Consider the following 23,106-nt stretch of genomic DNA (forward strand, 5'->3'; position numbering starts at 1 on the left):
GCCCCAAGGAGGCGGAAGTGTCCACCATCTAGGTGAGCCTTTCACCATAGAGTGATGCAGGGGACAAGTTGCTGAGTGCAGAGGTACGTTTATGAAGGGCTATGTACACCCCGGAGGTGCGTGACCTGGGCTGAGGCTTCGTGCTTGCTGCTGGCAGTGGAGAGAAGGAATATCTAGGCCGTCCAGCTTAAGTAGGCAGCAGTGGAAGGGGCATCTCACCACGTCCCACACAGACGTGCAGAGGTAGTTAAGACCAGTGGTGCTGGCTCAGTACGTGGAAGGCAGCAGCTCTCATTCTCTTACACTTATTGACCACGTGTATTGACTCCTTTTTAGATGAAAATGTGCTACTGTATGCTGTTCGCTCAGGGGGTGCTGTGGATAAGAGGAAGGGTCCCTGGGAGGAAGGCTCCGTGTTCACTCAAAAGTAGTTTCCAGGCAAGAATACAGGTGGCCCACTTTCCCTCTGGGTCCAAACTGTGGCATGTTCTGTCTTTCCAGAGAAGTCTTCCTGTGGGAGCAGGATTAGCAGAACTATGAAGAGAGGCTTTCTCCTTAGGGAAAAATGATTTGTGGAGGTTTAGCTAAAAATTGTATTAATAATGAGGTACCCTGATGTACTCTTACGGGTTCCATTCACTCAGGGGGAAACTCTGAGGCCAACTTTGACCGAGATCTTTAAAGACATCTGAAGGGTGACATGAGCCTTTGTGCAAGGAGAGGCATTCTCAGAAGCCAGGCCTCTCCTGTAGCACCGGTGTGAGAAAGCCCGAGTCGGAGACAACCTGCAGTCCAGCTCGCAGATGGAAAAGACTAAAACACGGTAGTTGAGAAGGATTCAGAGATCACTGGCATGAAGTAGAAAAGTCTTCTAATTGGTATGCGAGGGTCTCTGTTTTTGCTTTCCTTTTAGAGTTGATATGGTCAGAGTTAGTATGATACACTTCTATGTAAAACTCTCAATGGTTTGGGAAGCTTTAAAAGAATGCATTTTGGGCACAACTTTGCAGTCCGTTTCCCTAATTCTTACATAGTCTAACGTTTCTTTTCCATTTAATGTTCATCTTAAACAGAAGATTATAAAAGGAATAGGAAGAATGCAGTCGATTTTCAAGTCAGTAAAAGAAACAAAAAACTGACAGCTGCTTTTCGTATATAAAGAGCGCATTTACTAAGCATGTGCAGTGCACCCGTATTTATACTTTATTAAATTATTACAGTATCCGTGTAAGAATGTCCAAGGCTGTAGAAAAATGGTGTAAGAGTTTATTAGAGTTGATGTGAGCCAAACAGAGGACATGCCTGGAAGCAAGATCTCAACAGACTGAGGAAAACGCTTCCCAGAATGACAGCTTTCAGTCTCTTTTATGCCTTTGGAATGAGGGGGGAAGTAAGGAAGATGACAGGAACATGGGAGAAAGCAAGGTGGGGACAGATTACAGGCTGGTTAACAAGACTGTCATGTCCCGGTGACGAGAAGGACAGCGTGCAGTGGATCACTACTTCCGACTCACAGATGCTCAGGAAGACTTTGGGGTCAGGAATTGTCTGTAGCTACAAACAACACAGAACAGATCTTGTGTGTCAAAAACACAGTTGAAAGAAATGATGTTCCTGACAGATCATTTAAAGGGCATCCCATCTGTCTATGCCTTCCGGTGATCTCAGTACTTACCTTGGGCATAAGTTCCATCTCTGCATGACATACAAGCCTAGTTGCCTTAGTCTCTTGTGCAACGATGTTCACCTAATTGTCAGCAAGCTGAATCATGCTCTGCCTTTTGGGGGCTGCGTGTTGCAGTGGACCTGGTCCATTTTGATACTTAGAATATCCTGTGGGAGACCCCCTGTGAGGAATAGCTTGTAGAAATTTACTCAGATGAAAACGGAGCTTCCCTCACAATGTGGAACACTACCTCCTCCTCGGGAGAGCTATGTAAGCACCCTTTCTTCTTCACTTTGGCCCCCAGAGGCTAAGTACCAAGTGTGGCACTCTTCCACAGCAACGATCTTGACCCTTGTAGCTGTCACTTTTATTTATCTTCTTTTGTTCCTTATTGATTGTTTTGTAAACTTCCTAACTTTCTTTTTGAAAGACGGAACAGAAGAGGGATGGGAAGTGGGGAGAGATGGTTAGATGGAGACGGAAGGCCAAAGAACCGCCCGTGAGAACAGCGGTCCCAGGGCAGAGGAGCGGCTGCATCCACCACAGCGGCAGGGTTGGCATGAATATGGGGCATCTTGTCCCAGATGCTCTCTGACCAGCGGCAATCCAGTCCGTCATAGAGGCTGCCTGCCCAGTTGGCCGAAGTATGGTTTAAAACCATGTCAACAGCAGTCAAGGCTTTTACACCTCTGACTTCATCTATTTATATGAACGGTTTAGCTCCTACATAAAAATAGCAGGTGGAACATCAGCTACTAGAGAGAGCACCGATGTAACCGTTGAGGCCTCGGTCAGCATGTCATCCATCCACCGCCGTTTACTGTGGCTACTGTGAGTTGCTAACTATCCAAATTATATTCAAGCATTTCATCACCTGCTTAATCAAGCTGCAGAATGAGGAGTTTAGGCCACTTCAACTGCAGTGATTTGATTAGGTGGTAAAGAGACTGGTGCAGAGACATCAATCCTGGGAAATTAATTCATGAAAATTAGCTGCAGATGCCCTAGGGGCCTGCTTTGTATCTATTTTTGCATAAAATGTTGAACTAACTACTTGCTGAAGGTGTCTTCTGGGAGACTAGAATGATTATGCATGATTCTGTAGTTACCTAGAGAGACGTGTGAAGAGGCCGCAAAGTGACCTGACCATGCATTCCGATTAAAGCTAAGTCGTGAACAGGAAAATTGCATTGAAATGATTAAAGTTAAAATCGTTGGTAATGAAGGAAAACACTTGTGCTAGAATGAGGCCTTTGAAAGAAAGGGTCTCATCTTGAATCTTTTGTAAAGCATATGGTTTTCCTTTTCCATTGCAAATATTAGGTTGTATCAGCCTCAATTTCAAAGTGTAGTGGAGGACAAGGAGGGCTAGAAGAATGTTCTAGATAAAAATTTGGCAGGGGATGTCACAGGAGAGGGAAGTTTCCAGAATCCATTGGCGCCAGTTTAGATGCGTCTGCCCAGTGGAGCCTTCCCAAGGCCTGAATGCACAGATTCTGCTCCCAGGGCACCTGGCTCCTTCGTGCTGTCCTGTTGTAGTCTGATGCTTTGTTTAAACATCTGTCCTTCCCGCCAGATGATACAGTCCTAGAGGGCAGGGATCATCTTTATTATCTTGTGTATATATCCAGCATTTGGCAGGGTGCCCACCCCACCAAGGATGGAGCCCGTAACTCCGATTGCCTTGATCTTCTTTGGTAAATATTTACCTTTGCAGATCCTTACAGGTGTTGATGCTGCACCTTCGACTTTGGAGAGCAGATGTGTTCCAGAGCTCAGACTCTTTGATGTTGGGAAGGTGATGTCAGTGTCTATGATAGGCTAGTAAACAATGTCTACACCATACGTAACATACCCCTCCTGGCAGAGTCTGGGGCGACTTCTGTAATCAAGCATATTAATATTCCTATGGCAAAAATTATGAATTGGCACACAGTGTGGGATAAAGACTATAATTTCATAACAGTTTGGGTCAGGGTCGGTTTTGCGACCAGGCAGTTACAAAAACTTGAATTATTTGGAGTCTCATGTAAAGTGCTGGGGGCCTGTGTTGCATCTTCCAGAAGGAAGTTCTCATCTAAGGGAAACTTATAGGGATGAGGAGCCTGATTCTTGTCAGTTCAGTTCAGAGCAAGAAAGCGGTGCTGTGTTTTCCTGGATGGGGACGTGTTCCCATAGCTGGTACTGATGCTGGGGTCCCACCGGAAGGGGCAATGGAAGTGGTTAATTGCCCACCACAAAGCAAGCTTCCCCATTGTGCCAACACTGCCTCTGTATCTATTTACCTCACCGGCCTATTCCTTCCCCTCTGTTCTAACCTATTTCTCCGTTTTTCTAGAGCCTCCTTTCTCCCCTCCTCTCTTCCTAGTATACGTTTTTGCTTACAGCTTAGCTCTAGGAGTTTCTATACTTTCCTTGTTTGTCTTTGGCTGGTAACCCTTATGCCTCTCGTTCAAGCAAAGCTGTGCCCTCAGCATGCCAGGTAGTACTTTCTGGAATGGAAGCAGCCTCTGCAAGGGATCTCGTTTAGAGGAGTTGTGCTTATCCGCCAATATGTGTAGAGAAGCATTTTGGGAATGTGCGTGGATGATAAATAGGCCACTGTTGTTTTCTTTATGACTCTTGTCTAGTGTATAAAATATGTTGATGACATTTCAAATCTATATGTTAATCCACATTTAAAAATACAGTAGGTAGCATCATTTCTGTTAGTCGTTTTAAAAATATCTTTTTCATATTTTTTAAACAATGCAATTCCTTATTTTTCATGTGCTCTTTGTTTTCTGCCCGCCTTTATTTCTAATTCTGTTTGATTTACTTAGACCACGAGTCTGTTTCTATGAGGATTCACAAGAAAGTTTCCTTCTATACTATTTGTTGGAGGCATAGTTTTGCCCTCTCCTCCCTCCCTTCTTCTCTCCCTCTCACACATTGCTTTTAAAGATGTGCCTTTGCTGGTATTGTTATTGGTGGTGTGTAATATTGACATTAGCCAAACCTATGGTGACCTCAGTGGTGTATCAGGGAGGCCAGGCCCTCCCTCTCTGTGCGCTGATCCCAGCACCCACTGCTAAAGGTGACCTTGCTGTCTCTTCTCCATGTGAGGAGAGCGTGGCCCCACTGGTGCTTGGCCGTGTTGTGTTTTCCTGGGTGATTGACACCAAGACGCAGTGAGTTCCTCTCCTGGCGTCTGGCACAGTGATGGTCTTCGCTCTCCTCCCGGTCATTGGAGCCCGTTCCCCCGCCCAGGGTGGTGACCAGTGTGCAGTCCCCACCACACCCTCGGATTGCTCGTGGGTGCCCAGTACCCTCGCCACGTGTCCCACTGCAGTGGCGTGTTGAGGGCACCGTACATGATGGAGGCTCTACGTGAAATCCCGTGGTCCTTGCACTGGCCTACTCTGTACCTGTCCCAGGTCTCAGCAGTGGGAGTTGCAGGGACGACACCTCCCTGTGTGGTCCCGCAGGCCAGAAGGAGCTGAGGTGTTTGGTCGAGGCAGCACAGAGAAGTGTTCCCTGGCCAACACAGCAAGCAGATTGGTGTGTATTCTGGAAAATTGTAGTGTGGTACAAATAGCCCAAATAATGGTCAATTCCCCCAAATAACCACTGGGACTCATCCTGGGAGACTGGTGATCGGTTGTGATGAGTTTCTCTCCTTCTCATTATTGTTCTGTTGTGTTGCAGGGCAGAGGCAATCCAGACCAATTGCCTTTGCAATGTACTTTTTAAATTCTTAAGACATGGAAAATATATCATAAAAATGTTAAATCTGTGCATTGCATGTAAATGTAAATTTTGAATCTGTGCATTCCTTGAAATTCCAAACTACCTTTAAAAAATTATTTTTTGACTGTATCAAAGAGCCCTATCAGAGCCCTTTGGTAGAAGCAGTTTACTGTCAGTCTCTTGTGGTTAATTATCCATGACAATGGAAGCTCTCCTGTCACTTACTGTGTTCTAAGGTGCTTCCCAGGGCTGTTGGGAAGAGTGGTATTGTCTGGGAGGGCAGCATTCAGCAGAACAGGAAGGTGGGCACAGCCTGTGCTGTTAGCTGTATGATGGCCAGACCCTCAGAGCTGGGCATCGCACTGAGAAACCGTGACTGTGACTAGGAAGGAAGGGCATGGGCATCAGACGGGAAAGCTGTGACTTCTCTCAGCTTCGGGAAGCCAGTGCTTCTTCTAGAACGGTGTTCTGCAAAGTTTGGATAGCGTTCGAGTTCGATTTGACTTTCAAAAATAATTGTGGGTAGTTTAATATTTAAACATCATCTCACTGCTGCTTTGTTTATGTAGAAATTTCTCTCTCCTATGCTGCTAAGTAAATTCATCAAAGATATTTTATTTGCTAATAGTTCATATAAAATGTATCTGTATTTCCTTTTTAGAGAGCATTTTAATCAAATGAAATTGGAAGTTTTGTGTTGCGTCTCATTTCTCACATTGGTCTTCTTCTGACCCCGGCTCTAGTTCTGAATGTCTTGTCAGAAAGCTCTTCGCTTCCATTACATTTGTCTTCTTTCTTTCTTAACTTTTTTCCTGTGTTTTCTTCTCTCTCCTACCTCTGGGCTCTGGTGCTTTTACTTGTCCTAGTCTTCTCCTTGCAAGCCCTTTGTTCTGAAGTCAAGAGTTGGAAGTGTTCTGTGGACTGTAGACCTATAAGAAGGGGGTAAAGGGAACTCGAGTAATACACGCCTGTGACTCAGGTACCTGAAGGAGAGGCTGGCTCCTGAGGGCTGTGTCTCCAGGTACCAAAATAACTTCTCCATGGAGCCAAGTCAGTGGAAGACCAGTGATCCAGTATCAATTTAGACATGTGGTCCCGTGATCTGGTGCGGACGACACAAATCAGGTAACAGCATTGATGACTTTCCAGCCAGTCATTCTGGTGTTACCCAAAGCAGAGATCACTAAAGAGGAAGCAGGACTCTCCAGGGCTGTGTACAATGATCCCCTGCATGCAAAACAAAAACAACACATTAAATAGAACTTTGGATCTGAAAGATAAGAATTTAAGCTTTACTAACATTTAGTTTTAGGGAGTGTTAATACTGTGTGCATGCGTGTGTGTGTGTGTGTGTGTGCATAGAGAGAAGGGTGAATTCTCAAATATTTTTGCTGATGGGGGACACAATCAAAATAGTCTGGTGACTCTTATTCTGGATGATCAATTCCTAATCTGTGAGTAAATTAGTGTAAGAAGTCCATTGATAGATGTGGATGGACCAATTTTCTCATTTAGTAGATACTGAAAATACAGGAATCTGCCAAGGGTTTATAATGGTTTATTCAATGTTTTGTTCTAAAATTTATGGTGATCATGAATTCTTTATGTCTGAAAATAGTCTGCATCCTTTGAAGGAGTCACAGTTACACCTAGGACAAACAAAGTAGATAGGAGAGTCAAGTCCCAATACAATATTAGGTTGGTTGGTCAAAGTTTCTAACCTACTGAAAAAATGCTATATGCTTCTCTCTCTCTCTCCTCTAAATAACGGAAATGTTTGCTTTTCGTTTTTCCTCAATTTGTTCCTTTGTTACCCTACTTCGAGTGAGTACTGGATATCTCCCAGAGCTAGCCTATAACACAGTCCTTTTAATTCATGTTTGTATTAGTGTGCTAGGGCTGCCAACCATAACAAAACGCCACAGACTGCCTGGCTTAGCAGAAATGTTTTCACAGTTCTGGAGGCTACAAGTCCAAGATCAAGTGTCAGCAAATTTGTTTTCTTCTGAAGCCTCTGTCAGTGGCTCGCAGGTGGCGGCCATGTTGCTGCGTCTGCACACAGTCATTCCTCTGTGTACATGACCCCTGTCGCCTCCTGTTTCTTAATCTCCGCTACTTACAAAGATACCAGTCAGACTGGGTTACAGCCCATCCTAACAGCCTCATTTTATTAACAACTTAGGGCCCAAGATGTGCTTCTGTGTCGTGGGGATTATTTGGAGGTAAAGGCAGCGTTAGCTGCAGGTTCAGGAGAAATGTCTGCCCCACCTGGACTACCTGGAAAAACTTGAATTAGGGGCCTTGTCCTATAATGATGAGAGATGATCAGAGATGGCCTCTTTTGACCTGTGTGCTGCGCAGGACAAACCTTCTATTTACTAGGCATCTGCTCTTCTCATCTTTCTGTAAGGACCCATTAGAGTTCTCAGGGCACCTGACCTCATCCCTAGCTCAGAGTGTCCTCGACACCCATGCCCCCTTTCTGTCTTGGAACCTCTCGTGCATGTGGGGTCGCTGACTCCCTCATGCATGTGGAGTCCCCATACATAAGCATGTATCACACTTGGTTGTTTCCTCTTGCTAATCTGTCCCATGTCTACTTGATTGTTAGACCAGCTGAGAGAACTTCGGGGGTAGAGGAAAGCGTCTTCCTCCCTCACAGTTGGTGCTGGTTTACCTGATTTTTATCTGATTCAGAAGCTGACTGTGTCCATGTTACAAGGAAATTGGGAAGGGAAAAGTCTGGCAATGAGGGATCATTTCTGCAAAAACAGAGTGAACTCCATTCACGTGTACCCCAATCTGATACATTCAGCCTTTGTAGGCATGTGCCTCGACTCTAATACGACATCTTATGTTAGGACGTCTTAGATTTCCAGGAATTTCACATAATTTCTGGAACACATGCCATATAGAAATACAACACAAAGAAGGCTTGGTGTTATTTCTTATTTGATAGTGCTGCCCATGTAAGTTTAACACACCAAAATCAGCCTAATTAGTTTAATATTTCTCTGCGTAAGGAGGGAAAACAAATATTTTAAGGGCTTCCGGAGGCTTTTCTGGAATACCTCAAAGTTATTTCCAGGTCAAGACTCTATAATTTAAATTTTGGGAAGTTAGTGAAAATATACCAAAGTTTTGGTCATTTGACTAAATAGGGCCATAAGTCATTAGGAAGCAATACTTAAATATCTATTTAAGCAAAGTGACAAGACTTCAAAGACAAATACATAAGTTTGCATAATTGTTAGCAAAATTTAGTTCTTCCTATTGAGGAAGTTCATTTTTCTTAAGTAATCAAGGACTTAAGACAACATAAAACAGAAAATTATTTTGATAAGACCAAATCTTTGCTTTCCAGGCAGAAAAGTTTTTTCACAATATCAGGAGCAGACTAATAGTCCTTTTTCAGCAGAAGGAGAAAACCACACTCAAAGTTTGCGTCAACTTGCTTTTGAATGTAAATTCACTTATTTGATTACATTTTTTTCATCTTATTTATCTTGGATCATACATAAAATTTCCTTTCACAAGATTCCTTTTTCACAAACCGTCTACGCCTTTCTTTCTTAGATACGGATTTATCTGTGCCGTCTATACCTTTCTTTTTTAGATACGGATTTAGCCTGTTCTTCTTCTTTCCCTTCCTGAGACCACCTCACTCTAGCACAGAGTTAATTTCTTTTCCACCAAAAATACATCTGTATATCTCATACTTTTTTTTCTTTTTGGCCAAAACATATTCTACTTATCTTGTATACATAGTTGTTTTCCTATTAATTTTTATAGCTTAATTATATAAGAATTGTTAACCTTAGAACAAACTTAATTTCTAGTGAAAACTAAGCTATTTTGAATTGTCTTTTACACCAGTCTTTAAAACAATAGGTTTATGAACACATATCATAATTACTAGAATTTTTGTAAATGTGGCACAAGACATGTTTGCTAATGGACCCAAATATCTTTACTTTCTCTATATTAACAAAAAGTAGATAAACCTATGTTCAGTAATTTATGTTTATTTTATTGTCATACTTGGAAATGGTCTAGACAGTCAATGAATACCCATCATTTAACTTAGCAAGCAAAACTTTAAAACATTTTAAAGTATACATACAATATAATCATTGTTAAAGAGTTCATGTAAAAATAAACTTTTATTCTACTTACATTTACTTAATTTATTTGCTTTTAACAATAAAGTTTAGATTACTTACAATAATTTCATCATACCAAGTTATTTTTCTTGCTGACAAATTTTACAACTGTTGAGGTAAGGAATGTCCAAATCTGTGGGACATTTTAATAAGAGTTTATTTGGGCTAACCTGATGATTAACATCTTAAATTCTCTGGAGAAAAAAAAGTCTAACATTTTCTTTTATGCATTTGAGATCACCCACAAAAATGTGAGATGCCTCCAGCCACAAACACAATAACTCATGGCATTTGGCAGGCACTATAGGAACAGGATTTCTCCATTACTAACAAGCAACAATGGTTGAGATGATAAAGACCCTTTCTGGGCTGGGGACCCTTATGATAAATACTCCTGAGAGTTGGCATGGCCAGACAAAGAGAACCAATAAGCTTTTTATGGCTTACCCAAGGCTTGAAACCTTAGTCTATTAGACTGACTACCAGATGTACCTAGGTAAGTGCACCTTCCAGGTGGTGGAGACCAGAGAGAAAATATTCTCACTGGTCAGAAGGCCAAGCTCTTAGGACATATAACAAGATGAAAGGAGAGACACCAAATAGAGACAGAGAAAAACAGAATTAACAAAACTCATGAGTACTCATACCAAATAAGCAAGATTCTTTAGCCTGAAATACCAAATAAGCAAGAGTCATTTGCCCGAGTTTCACAGATATTTTCTCCTGCCAATCTAAATTTACGAGAGAGAAAACAATTCTCACCACTTTTCACTACCAGATCCTGCAGACAGAGATCTGGGCTGTGCTGACCTGGTCAGAAACCTTACCTTCTGCCGGCCTGTTTCAGATGCCACAGGGTCTCTTTATCTTCAATAGTCAAGTTAAAGTGCTCCAAGACAAATGGCAACATGTCCAAAGAAAAGAAAGAATGTCCACTGGCCCAACATAGGACATTTGAGCATCAAACAAACCAAAAAACAGTAACAGATTTTGAATGAAAAAAAGAATCTTTGATATTAAAATAGAGGCATTTGGAGTTGGGAGGGAAAGCAATTTTTTAGAGAAAAATGAAAGCTAATAAATATAAAAGAAATAACAACGTGGAAATCACTGTTTTGTAATCTTTGATGTAATAATTAAAACAGGATCATCTATGGATGTTGAAACTATTAGATGGTTTACGGAACAGCTTCCTTCAGAGAGCAGCAGTGAGAGGATTAGATGAAATATGGACAGACAGGACATTTACATGTTTCAAAATATCATCCCACAGATTTATTATCATGATGCAAGTTTGGCTCAATATCTGTAAATCAATTACCGTGTTTTCCCAAAAATAAGACTTAGCCGAACAATCAGCTCTAATACGTCTTTTGGAGCAAAAATTAATATAAGACCCAGTATTATATTATATTATATTATAGTATATAATATTTTATTTTATTTTAGACTGGGTCTTATAGTAAAATAAAACCTGGTCTTATATCATATAAGACCCGATCTTATGGTAAAATAATACTGGGTCTTATATTAATTCTTGCTCCAAAAGACGGATTAGAGCTGATTGTCCGGCTAGGTCTTATTTTCGGGGAAACACGGTAACAAGATACACCACATAAACAGAATAAAAGATAAAAGTCATATGATTATGTCAATAGATGCATAAAAATCATTTGACAAAGTCCAACATCCATTTACGGTAAAAACTCTAAGCAAAGTGGGGATAGAGGGACCACACCTCAACATAATATACAATGGTATATTACTGAGCCATAAAAAGAATGAACTCTTACCATCTGTGACAACATGGATGGACCAGAGGATATGATGCTCAGTAAAGTAAGTCAGATAGAGAAAGACAAATGCCAAATGATTTCACTTATATGTGGAATCTTAAAACAAACAAACAAAACAGGAACAAACTCATCCATACACAGAACAAACCGATGGTCACTAGATGGGAAGCGGGGGTGAAAACAGTGAAGGGATTGAGAAGTGCAAATTCCCAGTTGTATAAAGCAGTTGTGGGGATGTAAAGTACAGCATAGGGAATATAGTTAATCATGTTAATAACTATGTGTGGTATAGATGGGTATGAGAATTATCAGGGGGATCACTTTGTAAGTTACACAAATGCACTATTTTGTGCACCTGAAACTGATACAATATTGTATGCGAACTGTAGTTGAGAAAAAAAATCCCACAGATGACTTATTAATTACAAAAGGAAAATGATTTGTTTACAGTGGAGAAATCTGGACAATATGACCTTAATCAAGCGATCAAACTTCATATCACAACAGTGGGACAACCTGATATTTTATGCCTCCTGATGTGCTGGAATGGGAAGAACACATTATCAACTATATAGTATTCTTGCCAAGAACATTTAACTTGAATCCATTCAGGAAGGGAAAAAGATCAGGCAATTACAGATGCTGGACATTTTTCGAGGCAGCTGGCCTGAACTCTGGATTAAAATGAGCTAAATATAAACTGAAGCAAAATAATGACAATTAGGGTACACGATGCGATCCTTGATTAAGAATTTTAATAATAAAATAGCTATAAAAGACATTATTGGGACAAGAGGGAACATTTGAATGTGGACTCATATTAAATATTGTACTAGTATTAAATATCTTGCATATAATATATTGTATTCATGTAGGAAAAAAGTCTTTGTTCTTAGGAGACGTATGTTGAAGTATTTATTTAGGGAAAATTCAGCATGATGTCAACAACTTTCAAATGTTTCAGAAAAAATGTATATGTGCATATAATGACACATAGTGAGAGGAACGAATGCAGAAAAACTTAAGTGGTGAATTTTGGTGAATAGAGCTGTTTTCTGTACTGCATTTTCAGGTTTCCTATAGGTTTGATTTTCAGAGTAACTAGTTAAAGAAAAATCTCTCTTTATTGGGCCCAGGGGCTTCTTGGTACCCTTTGGGTTTATTTTGTTTGTATTTCAAGTTGTTGTGAAGGGTTTCTCTTTTCTTTTTTCTTCCAATTTAGTATGTTTCTGGTTATCTTTGTGGAGTCTCTCCTGACATTCAGCTCTTTCCTTTGAGTCATGGGCAATGTAATTTTTCAAATGCATATGCTAGTAATTAGAATAACTTCCATGAAAGCAGTTGTTTGTTAATCTCTATGGAGCTGCAATTTATAGGAAAACCATTTGAAAATAAAATGATAAATAAGATGGACATGTAGTGTCTGCTTTATTGCTGGCACTCAATAGATATGCTCTTAAACAGGAGTGCATTTTGTAAGCTTCTAAATAGCATCAAAAGAGCTGAGAGCAACAGCAGTAGCACCAATAGCAAAAGACAGAATTTCAGGCCCTGCCTCCAACCTGCTGAAGGGTCATCTGTGAGAACAGGTCCTTGGTCTACAGTTGAAGCAGGTTTGTCACGCTCATCTGTACACTACAGCTGATGTTCCTAGTGAGCCCTAAGATGTCTTGAACTGCTCCTTCCTCCTCAGGGCTCAGCCTTAAGTTCTCCAGGAACAGGTTCCTCCTTAGCCTCCTCTTCTGTCCTGCTGTGTCTCTGCCGACGGGGGTCCTTTGCCATCTGCCATGATCTTTACACTTGGTTTCATAGCATCCCATTCCACCTTGCTGGCTTTCCCTTGGAATTCCATCTCTCCGTGAAACCTACTTCGTGTTGCTCAGTCTACTTTCCATGGACGTACCCCATGCAACCTTGCGTCTCATTCTGGCTGCTCATCCAGTAGGTGGGACAATGTGTTTCGGCAAAAAACATTTTTTTTTTTAATGTCTCTCTGACCTTTCCAAAAAGGAAAGTCACTCTGAGATACCAGGGACTCTGTAGGCAATTCTGAGAATGCAAACCAAGTTTACGCTTCCTGCACCCATGCAAGCAGGCTATTGAGGATGGTGGTGAAGGTTGCAGCCTTCAACCTTCTGGAGCTGAGCCTCTCATCCTTGAAGTCAGCTTCCACCACTTGGCAGCTGTATGAGTGTTGGCAAGTCCTTTAACCTTCCTGACTTCAGCTTTCATATGCACAGTGAAAATAATATCAGCACCTACCTCAGATGGTCACGAGGAGTAAAGGCTTTTGCAGGCACATATACCTAGAGAGGCACAAAGCACCTAGAAAAGGGCGTTTCGTACTTTTAATCGTCATCATCTTTCCATGGACTGTCCGTCCTGGATCAGATGCTGTTTCCAAGATATTAACGCTGATCCTTATAAAATAATTTCTCCTCTGCTTTCTTTGTGTCTCTCGTGGGTCCAGGTGTCTCTGGGACTTCTGCACGCCCATGCCACACACATCCTGTGGCCTCCAGAGCGCTGGCAGAAGCTGGAGTCTGTTCTTCCTCCAGAGCGCCTACCAGTTCAGAGCAAAGAGGCGTGACTGCATCACTGAGCTGCCACCAGCACCGATCACAGGAGAAGGAAGGAGAAGAGGAACGCCAAAGGATAGAGCGTCCACCGAGACGATGCTGAGCAAGGACCGTCCCTGTCACATTAAGATGATTTGTATCTTTACAGAAAGAGTTTTCAAATATTAAATGGCACCTGCATTTGTGGTAAATTGTAATATCCTGTTGCTTGATACCAAAAAAGAAAAAAAAACAAAAGAAGCCAATCTTTCAGAATATGAAAATGTTATTCCCATGTGTCTCATAGGGGCTAAATTTGTGATTTTGTTATGCTTGTTCTGTTGATTGTTGGGTTTTGGTTTTGGTGCTTGCTGCTGAAAGGATGTGAAAATTAACATTTGATGAAAGTAATTGCTTGAGTAAAGTCATTTACTCTTAAGATGGAACACGGAAAAACATATTACACACATAGTGATAGGAATTATATTGTAATTGACAGTATCTACAGCGCAGTGGCTGCCAGTTAGGAAAAACAGTAAACTGTGATGTTGAAATAAAACTGATTTGCTCAGGTACTGTTTGGGGTGTGTATCATTTCACCTGTACATCCATCAATGAGGAACATCTGGTCTCTTTTGGAAGTAAGGAATTAAAGTAATAGAGATCCGATTCTATGAATACTTCCATATAATCAAACCTTTCTTATTGGCCCTTTTTAACAACAACAACAACAGAAACTTCTCAGTGATCTCATACATGTTCACATTGATAAATAAACCCATTTATCAATATTTGGTCACTATTTGATAAAATGTCTAAATGAAATAGTAAAACAACAATGACGACAACAAACCACTCTGGATAAACCAAGTTTGATATTTTTCCCCCAATGACTTTTCAGTGTTCATTCTGTAATACTGAAATCACCAACTGCAAAGTGGTGTAACATTAGCATAACAGATTCTGTAATTGTATAGGTATGGAGGGAAATTGCCAGCATGCAAGTCTATATTTATGAACCTTTCCTTCTTTTGTCCTCCTATTAACTAGAGGCTTGTGATGATGGAAACTGTCTATGAATCAGTGTCCTCTGTGTGCCTGGTCTCGTTTTCTTGTGTTTCATCAGCAGATATAATCCCAAACAAGGACCAGTCATTTTCAAATGTGGATGCAAAAATCATCATTAGCTGGCAGGAACAAAAGGAGAAAAGAGCATGCATATTAAGAGCATATGCCACTAATAATAATTCATTAGCATGGTAATAGCTTGTTCAGCAACCATCAGCGAGTACTTATGTACTCAGGTTGGTCAAAATTAGCGTTTTAATAGATGATATGCTTAAAATCTTTCTACGGATCTTCATGACTTTTATAGGTTCCTCAATTCCATTTCCCTTTCTCCCCCAACTTGAACTTCATGCTCTGGCCATTAACTGCAGTTTGCCAAATATGTATTGCTAGTTCAAGGCTTGTGTTTTTGTTTTTGTTTTCCCCTTGGCAAAGTGTGTTCTCTGGGATTATGTGTAAAATATTGAGTGCACAGGATATTGACCCTGTCATTGCCGGAATATAGGAAAGTCAGGGGACCACGGGAGAGGGGGCTGGGTGTTGAAATGAGGCACAGGATAGAAAGCAACTAGAGGGGTAGGTGAGGTAGATGCCTCTCACCACTGTCATGGAACGACTCAATATTTTAACAGATAGGCAAACTGGTCGTCAGCCTTGCCACCTAACTAACTACTTGTGTCAGTCCTACTCGAACTATTAATTCAAGATTGTAACTCCTCAGAGAGAAGATCAATCCTCTCTGTATTTAATTTTCTATTCTTTCGCCATCTTGAACACATCACCAGCACAGTTACTATTTGGTGCTGGTTGAACAACTCAGCTCGTAAGTTACCGCCTCAAAAAATGCTACTGCAGGTAAAATTAATTACTGATGCACTCATGAAAGTATAAAGTGGGCATCACAGTCTCTTCCAGTCTTATGCAATGGAGAAAGAGTTCTTAACTGGACACCGCCTATACCCCTCCACCTCAGGGCACAGCACAGAAAACAACAGGCCAAGGAGCCCAGTCTTTAAGTGAATGAGGCCAATTTGCTTCTATTCACACCTGCGACCTGAGGGGCAGGCTTCTAGTTAAACATATGTCTAGGCTGACTGTAATCCTTTCCAGAGACCTCAGAGGGTAGACACTGTCTTTGCGCTCTTCTCCTGCATTCAAGAGCACCACTATCTCCCAAAAAGGAGCCTGCATGAGTGTCTGGTGCCCTGGGTTTTATGGCTGTCAGCCAGGGGACAACACTTCCTCACCCAGCTCCGGTGGCCACTGGGGCCAGAGTTCCTGGGTCCCGGGCACTGTAACAGTTAGAGAGACAGTTGTTGCCCAACTACCACCTTAGGGCACTGCAAAGACAGCGGGCTGAAACACACCCCCAGTTTTTCTGTAAGAGACACCTGTTTTCTTGTCCTTGTGGGGGAGCAGGCATCTGGTTTAACATACATCTAGGGGTCTACTGAAGTGGGGACACCGGAAATAGAGGTCAGTGGATGCCATCTCTGCACTCACCCTCTGCCTCACTCCAGGTCACCAGCATCTCCTGAAAAGGAGCTTGTTTACTTGTCTAGTGTCTGACTTGTGTGACTGCAGCCCAGGGGACACCTCTAGGTCACTTGGTTCTGGTGGCCAAGTGGGACTCACACTTGCAGTCCCACAGGACTGCATATATTTGCATACTTTAACAGTAGCTACCTGAGGGATGGCTTCCAGTCAGCTCGATCTAGGTGCACTGAGACCCTCCCCTTGGGGACCCTGACAGTTCTCAGTATGCCCTTAACAACTGAGAGCGACTACACGTAAAATAGGCTGCTTGGACAATCACAAAGCTTTGAGCGACAACCCAGAACTAGGATAGGGTAGGACAGAAAGGCGCATCTCCTACACGAGGCCACTTCTTCATGACCGGGAGAGCTGGCTGATTTAGCTCATGCCTAGGAGCCAACACAGAGTCAAAGAAAATGAAGAAACAAAGGGATATGTTCCAAATGAAAGAAAAAGATAAAACCTCAGGAAAAAGTCCTTAATTAAACGGAGAAAAGTGCTTTACTTGATAAAAGTTCAAAAGAATGGTCATGAAGATGCTCAACAAACTCGGGGGAAAGATGGATGAACACAGTGAGAACGTCAGCAAAGAGATCAAAAATGTAAGGAAGTACCAAATAGAAGTCAGCTGTGATTGAAAAACAAAACTAAAAAAGATACAACCACACACACACACACACACACACACACACGAAGTCAGAGCGCTGAAGAATACCATAATTGAACTGAAATATACATTGCAAGGATTCCACAGCAGACTAGATGAAGCAGAAGAAAGGGATCAATCAAATCAAAGAGCAGTGGAACTGACACAATCAGAGCAGCAACAAGAACAAAGAATGAAAACAAGCAAAGATAGTTTAAGGGACTTCATGGGACAATACCAAGCAGGCCGACATTCTCATTATAAGGGGTCTTATAAGGAGCAAAGAGAGACAAAGGGGCAGAAAACTTATGTGAAAGTAGTCCTGGCTGACACAGACATCCAGATCTAGGAAGCTCAGAGAGTTCCAAAGAAGATGAACCAGAGACCCACACCAAGACATGTTATAATCAAAAATGTCAAAAGTTAAAGAAGAAAATCCTAATAGCAGCAAGAGAAAAATAACTTTTTAGATACAAAGGAACCTCCATAAAACCATCGGCAGATTTTTTCAGCAGAAACTTCACAGGCCAGAAGGGAGTGACAGAATGTATTTAAAGTGCTGAAAGAATAAAAACATCCAAGAATACTCTACCTGGCAAAGTTGTCATTCAGAATTGAAGGAGAGATAAAGTTTTCCAGACAAGCAACAGTGAAAGGAGAGCATCTTCAACAAATTGGCCTTACAAGAAATGCTAAAGGACCTTCTTTAAGCTGAAATGAGAGGGAGCTAATGAGTGACAGAATAACTATATGAAAATATAACTCTCATCAGTAAACATATATAGTGAAATTCAAAATAATCTTATCTTGTAAAGGTTATTGATTAATTACTTATAAAGGTAGTATGAAGATTAAAATACATGGTAGTAAAAGTAACTATAGCTACAATAGTTAGTTAAAGGATACACAACATAAAAAGAAAAAATGTGACATCAAACACAAAAATCATAGGGAGAGAAGAACGATTAAAAAAAAGTACAGAGCTTTAGGATTCATTCAAACTTAAGTTGTTATCAAATTATGTTGTTATAAATATAAGTTGCTATATGTAAGCCTCATGGTAACCACAGACTAAAAACTCATAGTAGATACACAAGAGATAAAGAAGACTAAACATGCCACTACAGAAGTCATTGAATCACAAAGGACAAGAGAAAGAAAAGAAACGAATAGAGAAACTACAAAACATCCATAAAGCAATTAACCAGATGGCAATAAGTACATATCTAGCAATAATTACTTTGAATGTAAATGGACTAAATTCTCCAATAAAAAAAGACATAGTCTGGCTAAATGGGTTAAAAAATAAAATAAGACCCATCTATAGGCTGTTATAAGACACTCACTTGAGATATAAGGACATACACAGACTGAAAGTGAAGAGATGGAAAAAGATATTCCATACAAGTGGAATCAAATGAAAGCTAGAGTTCTTAGACATATCAAACGAAATAGACTCTAAACCAAAGAGTGTGAAATGAAGCAAAGAAAACGGCATGTAAAATAAATGAAATCAGAAGTGAAAGATGAGATGTTACAACTGATACTGTAGAAATACAAAAGATAATAAGACACCATGAGCAACTATACAACCTATAAAAAATGGGTAAGTTCCTAGAAGCATACAACCTACTGAGACTGAATTATGGAAAAATGGAAGACCTGAACAAACCAATTACTAGTGAGGACATTGAATCAGGAAACAAAAACTGCCATCAAACAAAATGCTGGGACTGGTGAATTCCACCAAACACTTAAAGAAGAATTAAAGCCAATCTTCTCAAACTCTTCCAAAAAATAGAAAAGGCAGAGACACTTCCAAACTTATTTTATAAGGACAGCATTACCCTGATATATAAACCACACAAGGATACCACAAGAAAAGAAAATTACAGGCCCATATCCCTGTCAACATGCAAAAATTCTCAATAAAATACTAGCAAATTGAATACAACACTATATTAAGAGGGTCATACACCATGATCAAGTGGGATTGATTCTAGCAATGCAAGGATAGTTTAACATCTGCAACTGATGTGATATGTCACATTAACAAAATTAATGTTAAAAATCTTATTATGATCATCTCAATAGAGGTAGAAAAAGCATTTGACCGAATCCAACATCCATTTATGATACAAACTCCCCACAAAGTGGGTATAGAGGGAACTAACCTCAACATAGTAAAGGATATATATGACAAACCCACATATAACATCATATTTGATGATGAAAAGCTGAAAGATTTTCCTCTAATATCAGGAGTAAGACAAGGATGTCCACTCTCACCACTTTTATTCTACATAGTTGTGCTGGAAGTCCTAGCCAGGTAAGCTAGGCAAGAAACATAAATAAAAGACACCTGAAATGGAAAGGGAGAAGTAAAACTGTCACTATTTATAGATTACATGCTAATATAATATATATTATATATATATTATATATATATATTATATATATATATATATAATATATAAATATAATATGTATATATGTAAAACTCTAAAAAGTCCATCAAAATCTGTTAGAACAAATCATCACACAGTAAAGTTGCAGGATACAAAAACAATATACAAATATCTGTTGTTTTTTTACACACTAATAATGAACTATCAAAAATAAATTAGAAATAAAACATTTCATTTACAATTGTATCAAGAAGAAAATGCATAGGAATAAATTTAACCAAGGAGGTGAAAGGCCTATACACCGAAAATTAGAAGTCATTACTGAGAGAAATTGAAGAGGACACAAATAAATGGAAAGATCCCACACAAGTGGATTGGAAGTATTAATATTGATAAAATGTCCATACTACCCAAAGCAATTTACTATGAAAATGCACAGAAAGAAAGCAAAGAATTCTAAAATTTGTATGGAACCACAAAAGACCCCAATCAGCCCAAAGCAATCTTGAGAAAGAAGAAAAATGTTAGAAATACCAAATTCCCTGATTTCAAACTACACTACAAATCTATATTGATGAAAACAGTATGGCATAAAAATAGATACATAGGTCAGTGGGACAGAGTAGAGAGCCCAGAAGTAAATCCATGCTTATATAGTCACTTAGGTTACAACAACAGAGCGAATGCTATACAGTGGGGAAAGGATAGTCTCTTCAATAAATGGTGCTGGTAAAACGGGGCAGTCACATGCAAAACAATGAGACTAGACCTGTGTCCTACGCCACACACAAACATGAATTCAAAATGAATCAGATTGAACTTAAGATCTGACATCATAAAACCCCTAGAGGAAAACATAGGTGGTAAGCACCTTACCATCAGTCTTGGTCAGGATTTTTTGGATTTGACATCAAAAGGGAAGGCAACAAAAGCAAAAATAAAGAAGTGGGCCTACACCAAACTGAAAAAGCTTAAGCAAAGGAAACCATCAACAAAATGAAAAGGCCGCCTACCAAATGAGAGAAAATATTTGCAAATCATGTAACTGATGACGGGTTAATATCCAAACTACATAAAGAACTTGTACAACTCAATAGCAAAAATCCCAATTGGATTTTAAAAATGGGCAAAGAATCTGAACAGACATTTAAAAAAAAAATACATGTGGTCAACAGATACATGAAAAAGATGCTCAATGTTACTGATCATCAGGAAAAAGCAAATCAAGATCTCAATGAGGTATCACTTCACACCCTTTAGAATGACTATTACAAAAAAGACAAGGAATAATAAGCGTTGACGAGGAAGGAGAGGAAAGGGAAGCTTTGTGCCGTGTTGGTGGAAATGTAAATCAGTGCAGCCACTATGGAAACACCATAGGAGGATCCTCAAAAAATTAAAAATAGAATTGTCATATGATCCAGGAATTCCACTGCTGGGTGTTTATCTGAAGAAAATGAAAACTATGACTCAAAAAAAAGATGTGCACCCCCATGTTTGTTGAGGCACTATTTACCATAGTCAAGACATGGCTACAACCAAGTGTCTATTGGCAGATAAATGGATAAAGAAAAAGTGATACATCCATTGAAATGTTATTCAGCCATAAAAAAGGAAATCCTGCCATTTGCAACCTGAGAGCATTATGCAATGTAAAAAGGAGTCAGACAGAGAAAGACCAAAACCATATGATCTCACTTATATGTGGAATTAAAGAAAAAAAAGAAATATAAAAAAAAAATAGATACAGAGAACAGATTGGTGGTTGTGGGAGGTAGGGTGGGGGATAGGTAAAATGTGTGAATGGGGTAAATAAGTCCTGGGGATATCATGCAAAGAACAGTGACTCTAGTTAATAATACTGTATTGCATATTTGAAAGTTGAGTCAGAGAATAGATCTTAAAAGTTCTCATCACAAGAAAAAAAAAGTTGTAACTATATATGGTGCAGGATGTTAACTAGACTTATTGTGGTGACCACTTAACAATATGTACAGATATTGAATCACTCTATTGTACATTCAAAACTAATATAACATTATATGTCAATAATACCTTAATTATACATACACTCACACACACACACACATACAACCAACCAGAAAAAAAAAGAAAATAACAACAACAAAAAACAACAAAAACCCAAATTTGAAGACATGGGTCTTAATTCCTTGATAGCCTATAAATTCTCTTTTCTTCTAAATCCGAGAAGCATAATTGAGCTAAGCTACACATTTAGCAAGAGCTGCCCTCTGCCACTACCAGTTTTCCTCCTTAAATATAGGAGAATAAATCTCTCTTAAAACTGTATATTTTAAGTCAGAAATCTCTTGAGAAGCAGTCTTACAACCACTTTTCCATAGACAAAATCTTCACTGATGACCTCATCTTGCCATAGTCACTCTCCTTCATTAGATGGCAGAGACTGGCAAAATCATTTTTCTCTGTTTCCTAGAAATACCTCTAAGTTATATTTTCCAGGTTCCCTTGCAGTTAGTTACAACCACGTTTCTGAGTCCTTGCCAACTCAGATTATGATTGAAAGTGATTCATGTGCCTGGCACATAAAACCTCTCAAGGGCCCCTGCAGGCTCTTTGTATGTCTTCCAGTGGATGTGCATGACCATAAGGCCCTACGGATAACATACCATGAAAAAATATATGGCTCCCTGAAAAAGAGCCAACCAAACTTGAACATCCTTCTGGGACTAGGAAGTGAGCAAGAAACAGATTTCTATTGTGTAATGTCCCTGAAATGTTAAAATCTATTAGCACAACTAAGTCTACTCTAATTTATGTAGGTTAATTCATCTAGAGGTTCCTGTAGAGAAGGTTCCAGGACAACTTAAAGGGTGTCTCTGGATCAGCTTTGCTTTGTGCCAAGACTATTATGTCCATGTTTAAGAGGTTAAGGTCACTATTCGCCAAATTTGATAACAAACCTTATACCCATTTCAGTCCCCAAACCAGCTGATTACTCCATTTTTGAACTTCAAATATGCAAGACTCCACAATGAATCATTTTGATATATAGACAATTGAGAAAACTACAGAACGGAAACTCTCACTTGGCAGGGCAAACTGGAAGGGTATCAGACTCACCTGGGAAAATATATCAAATTGAGGAGGAATAGTCTGTGTTAAATAGTTTCCATAAAACATTAAATTAAGGTTTTTACATTAATTTGATCTCATTGACATTTATGTCGAAGATATAGTAATTTTATCATTGCTTTATATGCCTTTAATCTTGAGATTAGCAAGTCTTAATTCAGTTGTATTAAGAGCCTAAAAGGAGGGTGGTATCCAGTCTCCAGGGGCAAAGAATCCAATTTCACCCAGTAGAGAGCTGAAGTCCCCGAAGGACCCTCCCTAACAGGAGTTCATCTCCAAATGAATGATCCAAGGGCTGACCATCATGAGGTCCCATGGACGTTCTCCAACACAAGTGTCTAGTTTTACACTTTTCAGTCTTTTCCCAACATGTGTGTCTTTTATTTTGGGTAAAACATTACGTCTCCAAGGTCACAGAGTTC

General features: G+C 39.9%; 1 protein-coding gene across 2 annotated transcripts in view; it reads left to right on the plus strand.

The window, feature by feature from the left end:
- IMMP2L (inner mitochondrial membrane peptidase subunit 2) overlaps positions 1–14,491 on the plus strand; it is a 722,895-nt gene extending 708,404 nt beyond the window's left edge. The window contains exon 7 of one of the 2 annotated variants that reach the window (XM_081079271.1): positions 13,825–14,491. In XM_081079271.1, coding sequence (XP_080935397.1) covers positions 13,825–13,944 — 120 coding nt within the window. In that variant the 3' untranslated portion in view covers positions 13,945–14,491. The remainder of the gene's footprint in view (positions 1–13,824) is intronic. The other variant, XM_081079270.1, reaches the window with a different exon arrangement.
- The last annotated feature ends 8,615 nt before the right edge of the window (positions 14,492–23,106 follow it).

This window comes from Rhinolophus hipposideros (genome assembly GCF_964194185.1).
Source record: "Rhinolophus hipposideros genome assembly, chromosome: 18".
Classification (NCBI taxonomy): Eukaryota; Metazoa; Chordata; class Mammalia; order Chiroptera; family Rhinolophidae; genus Rhinolophus; species Rhinolophus hipposideros.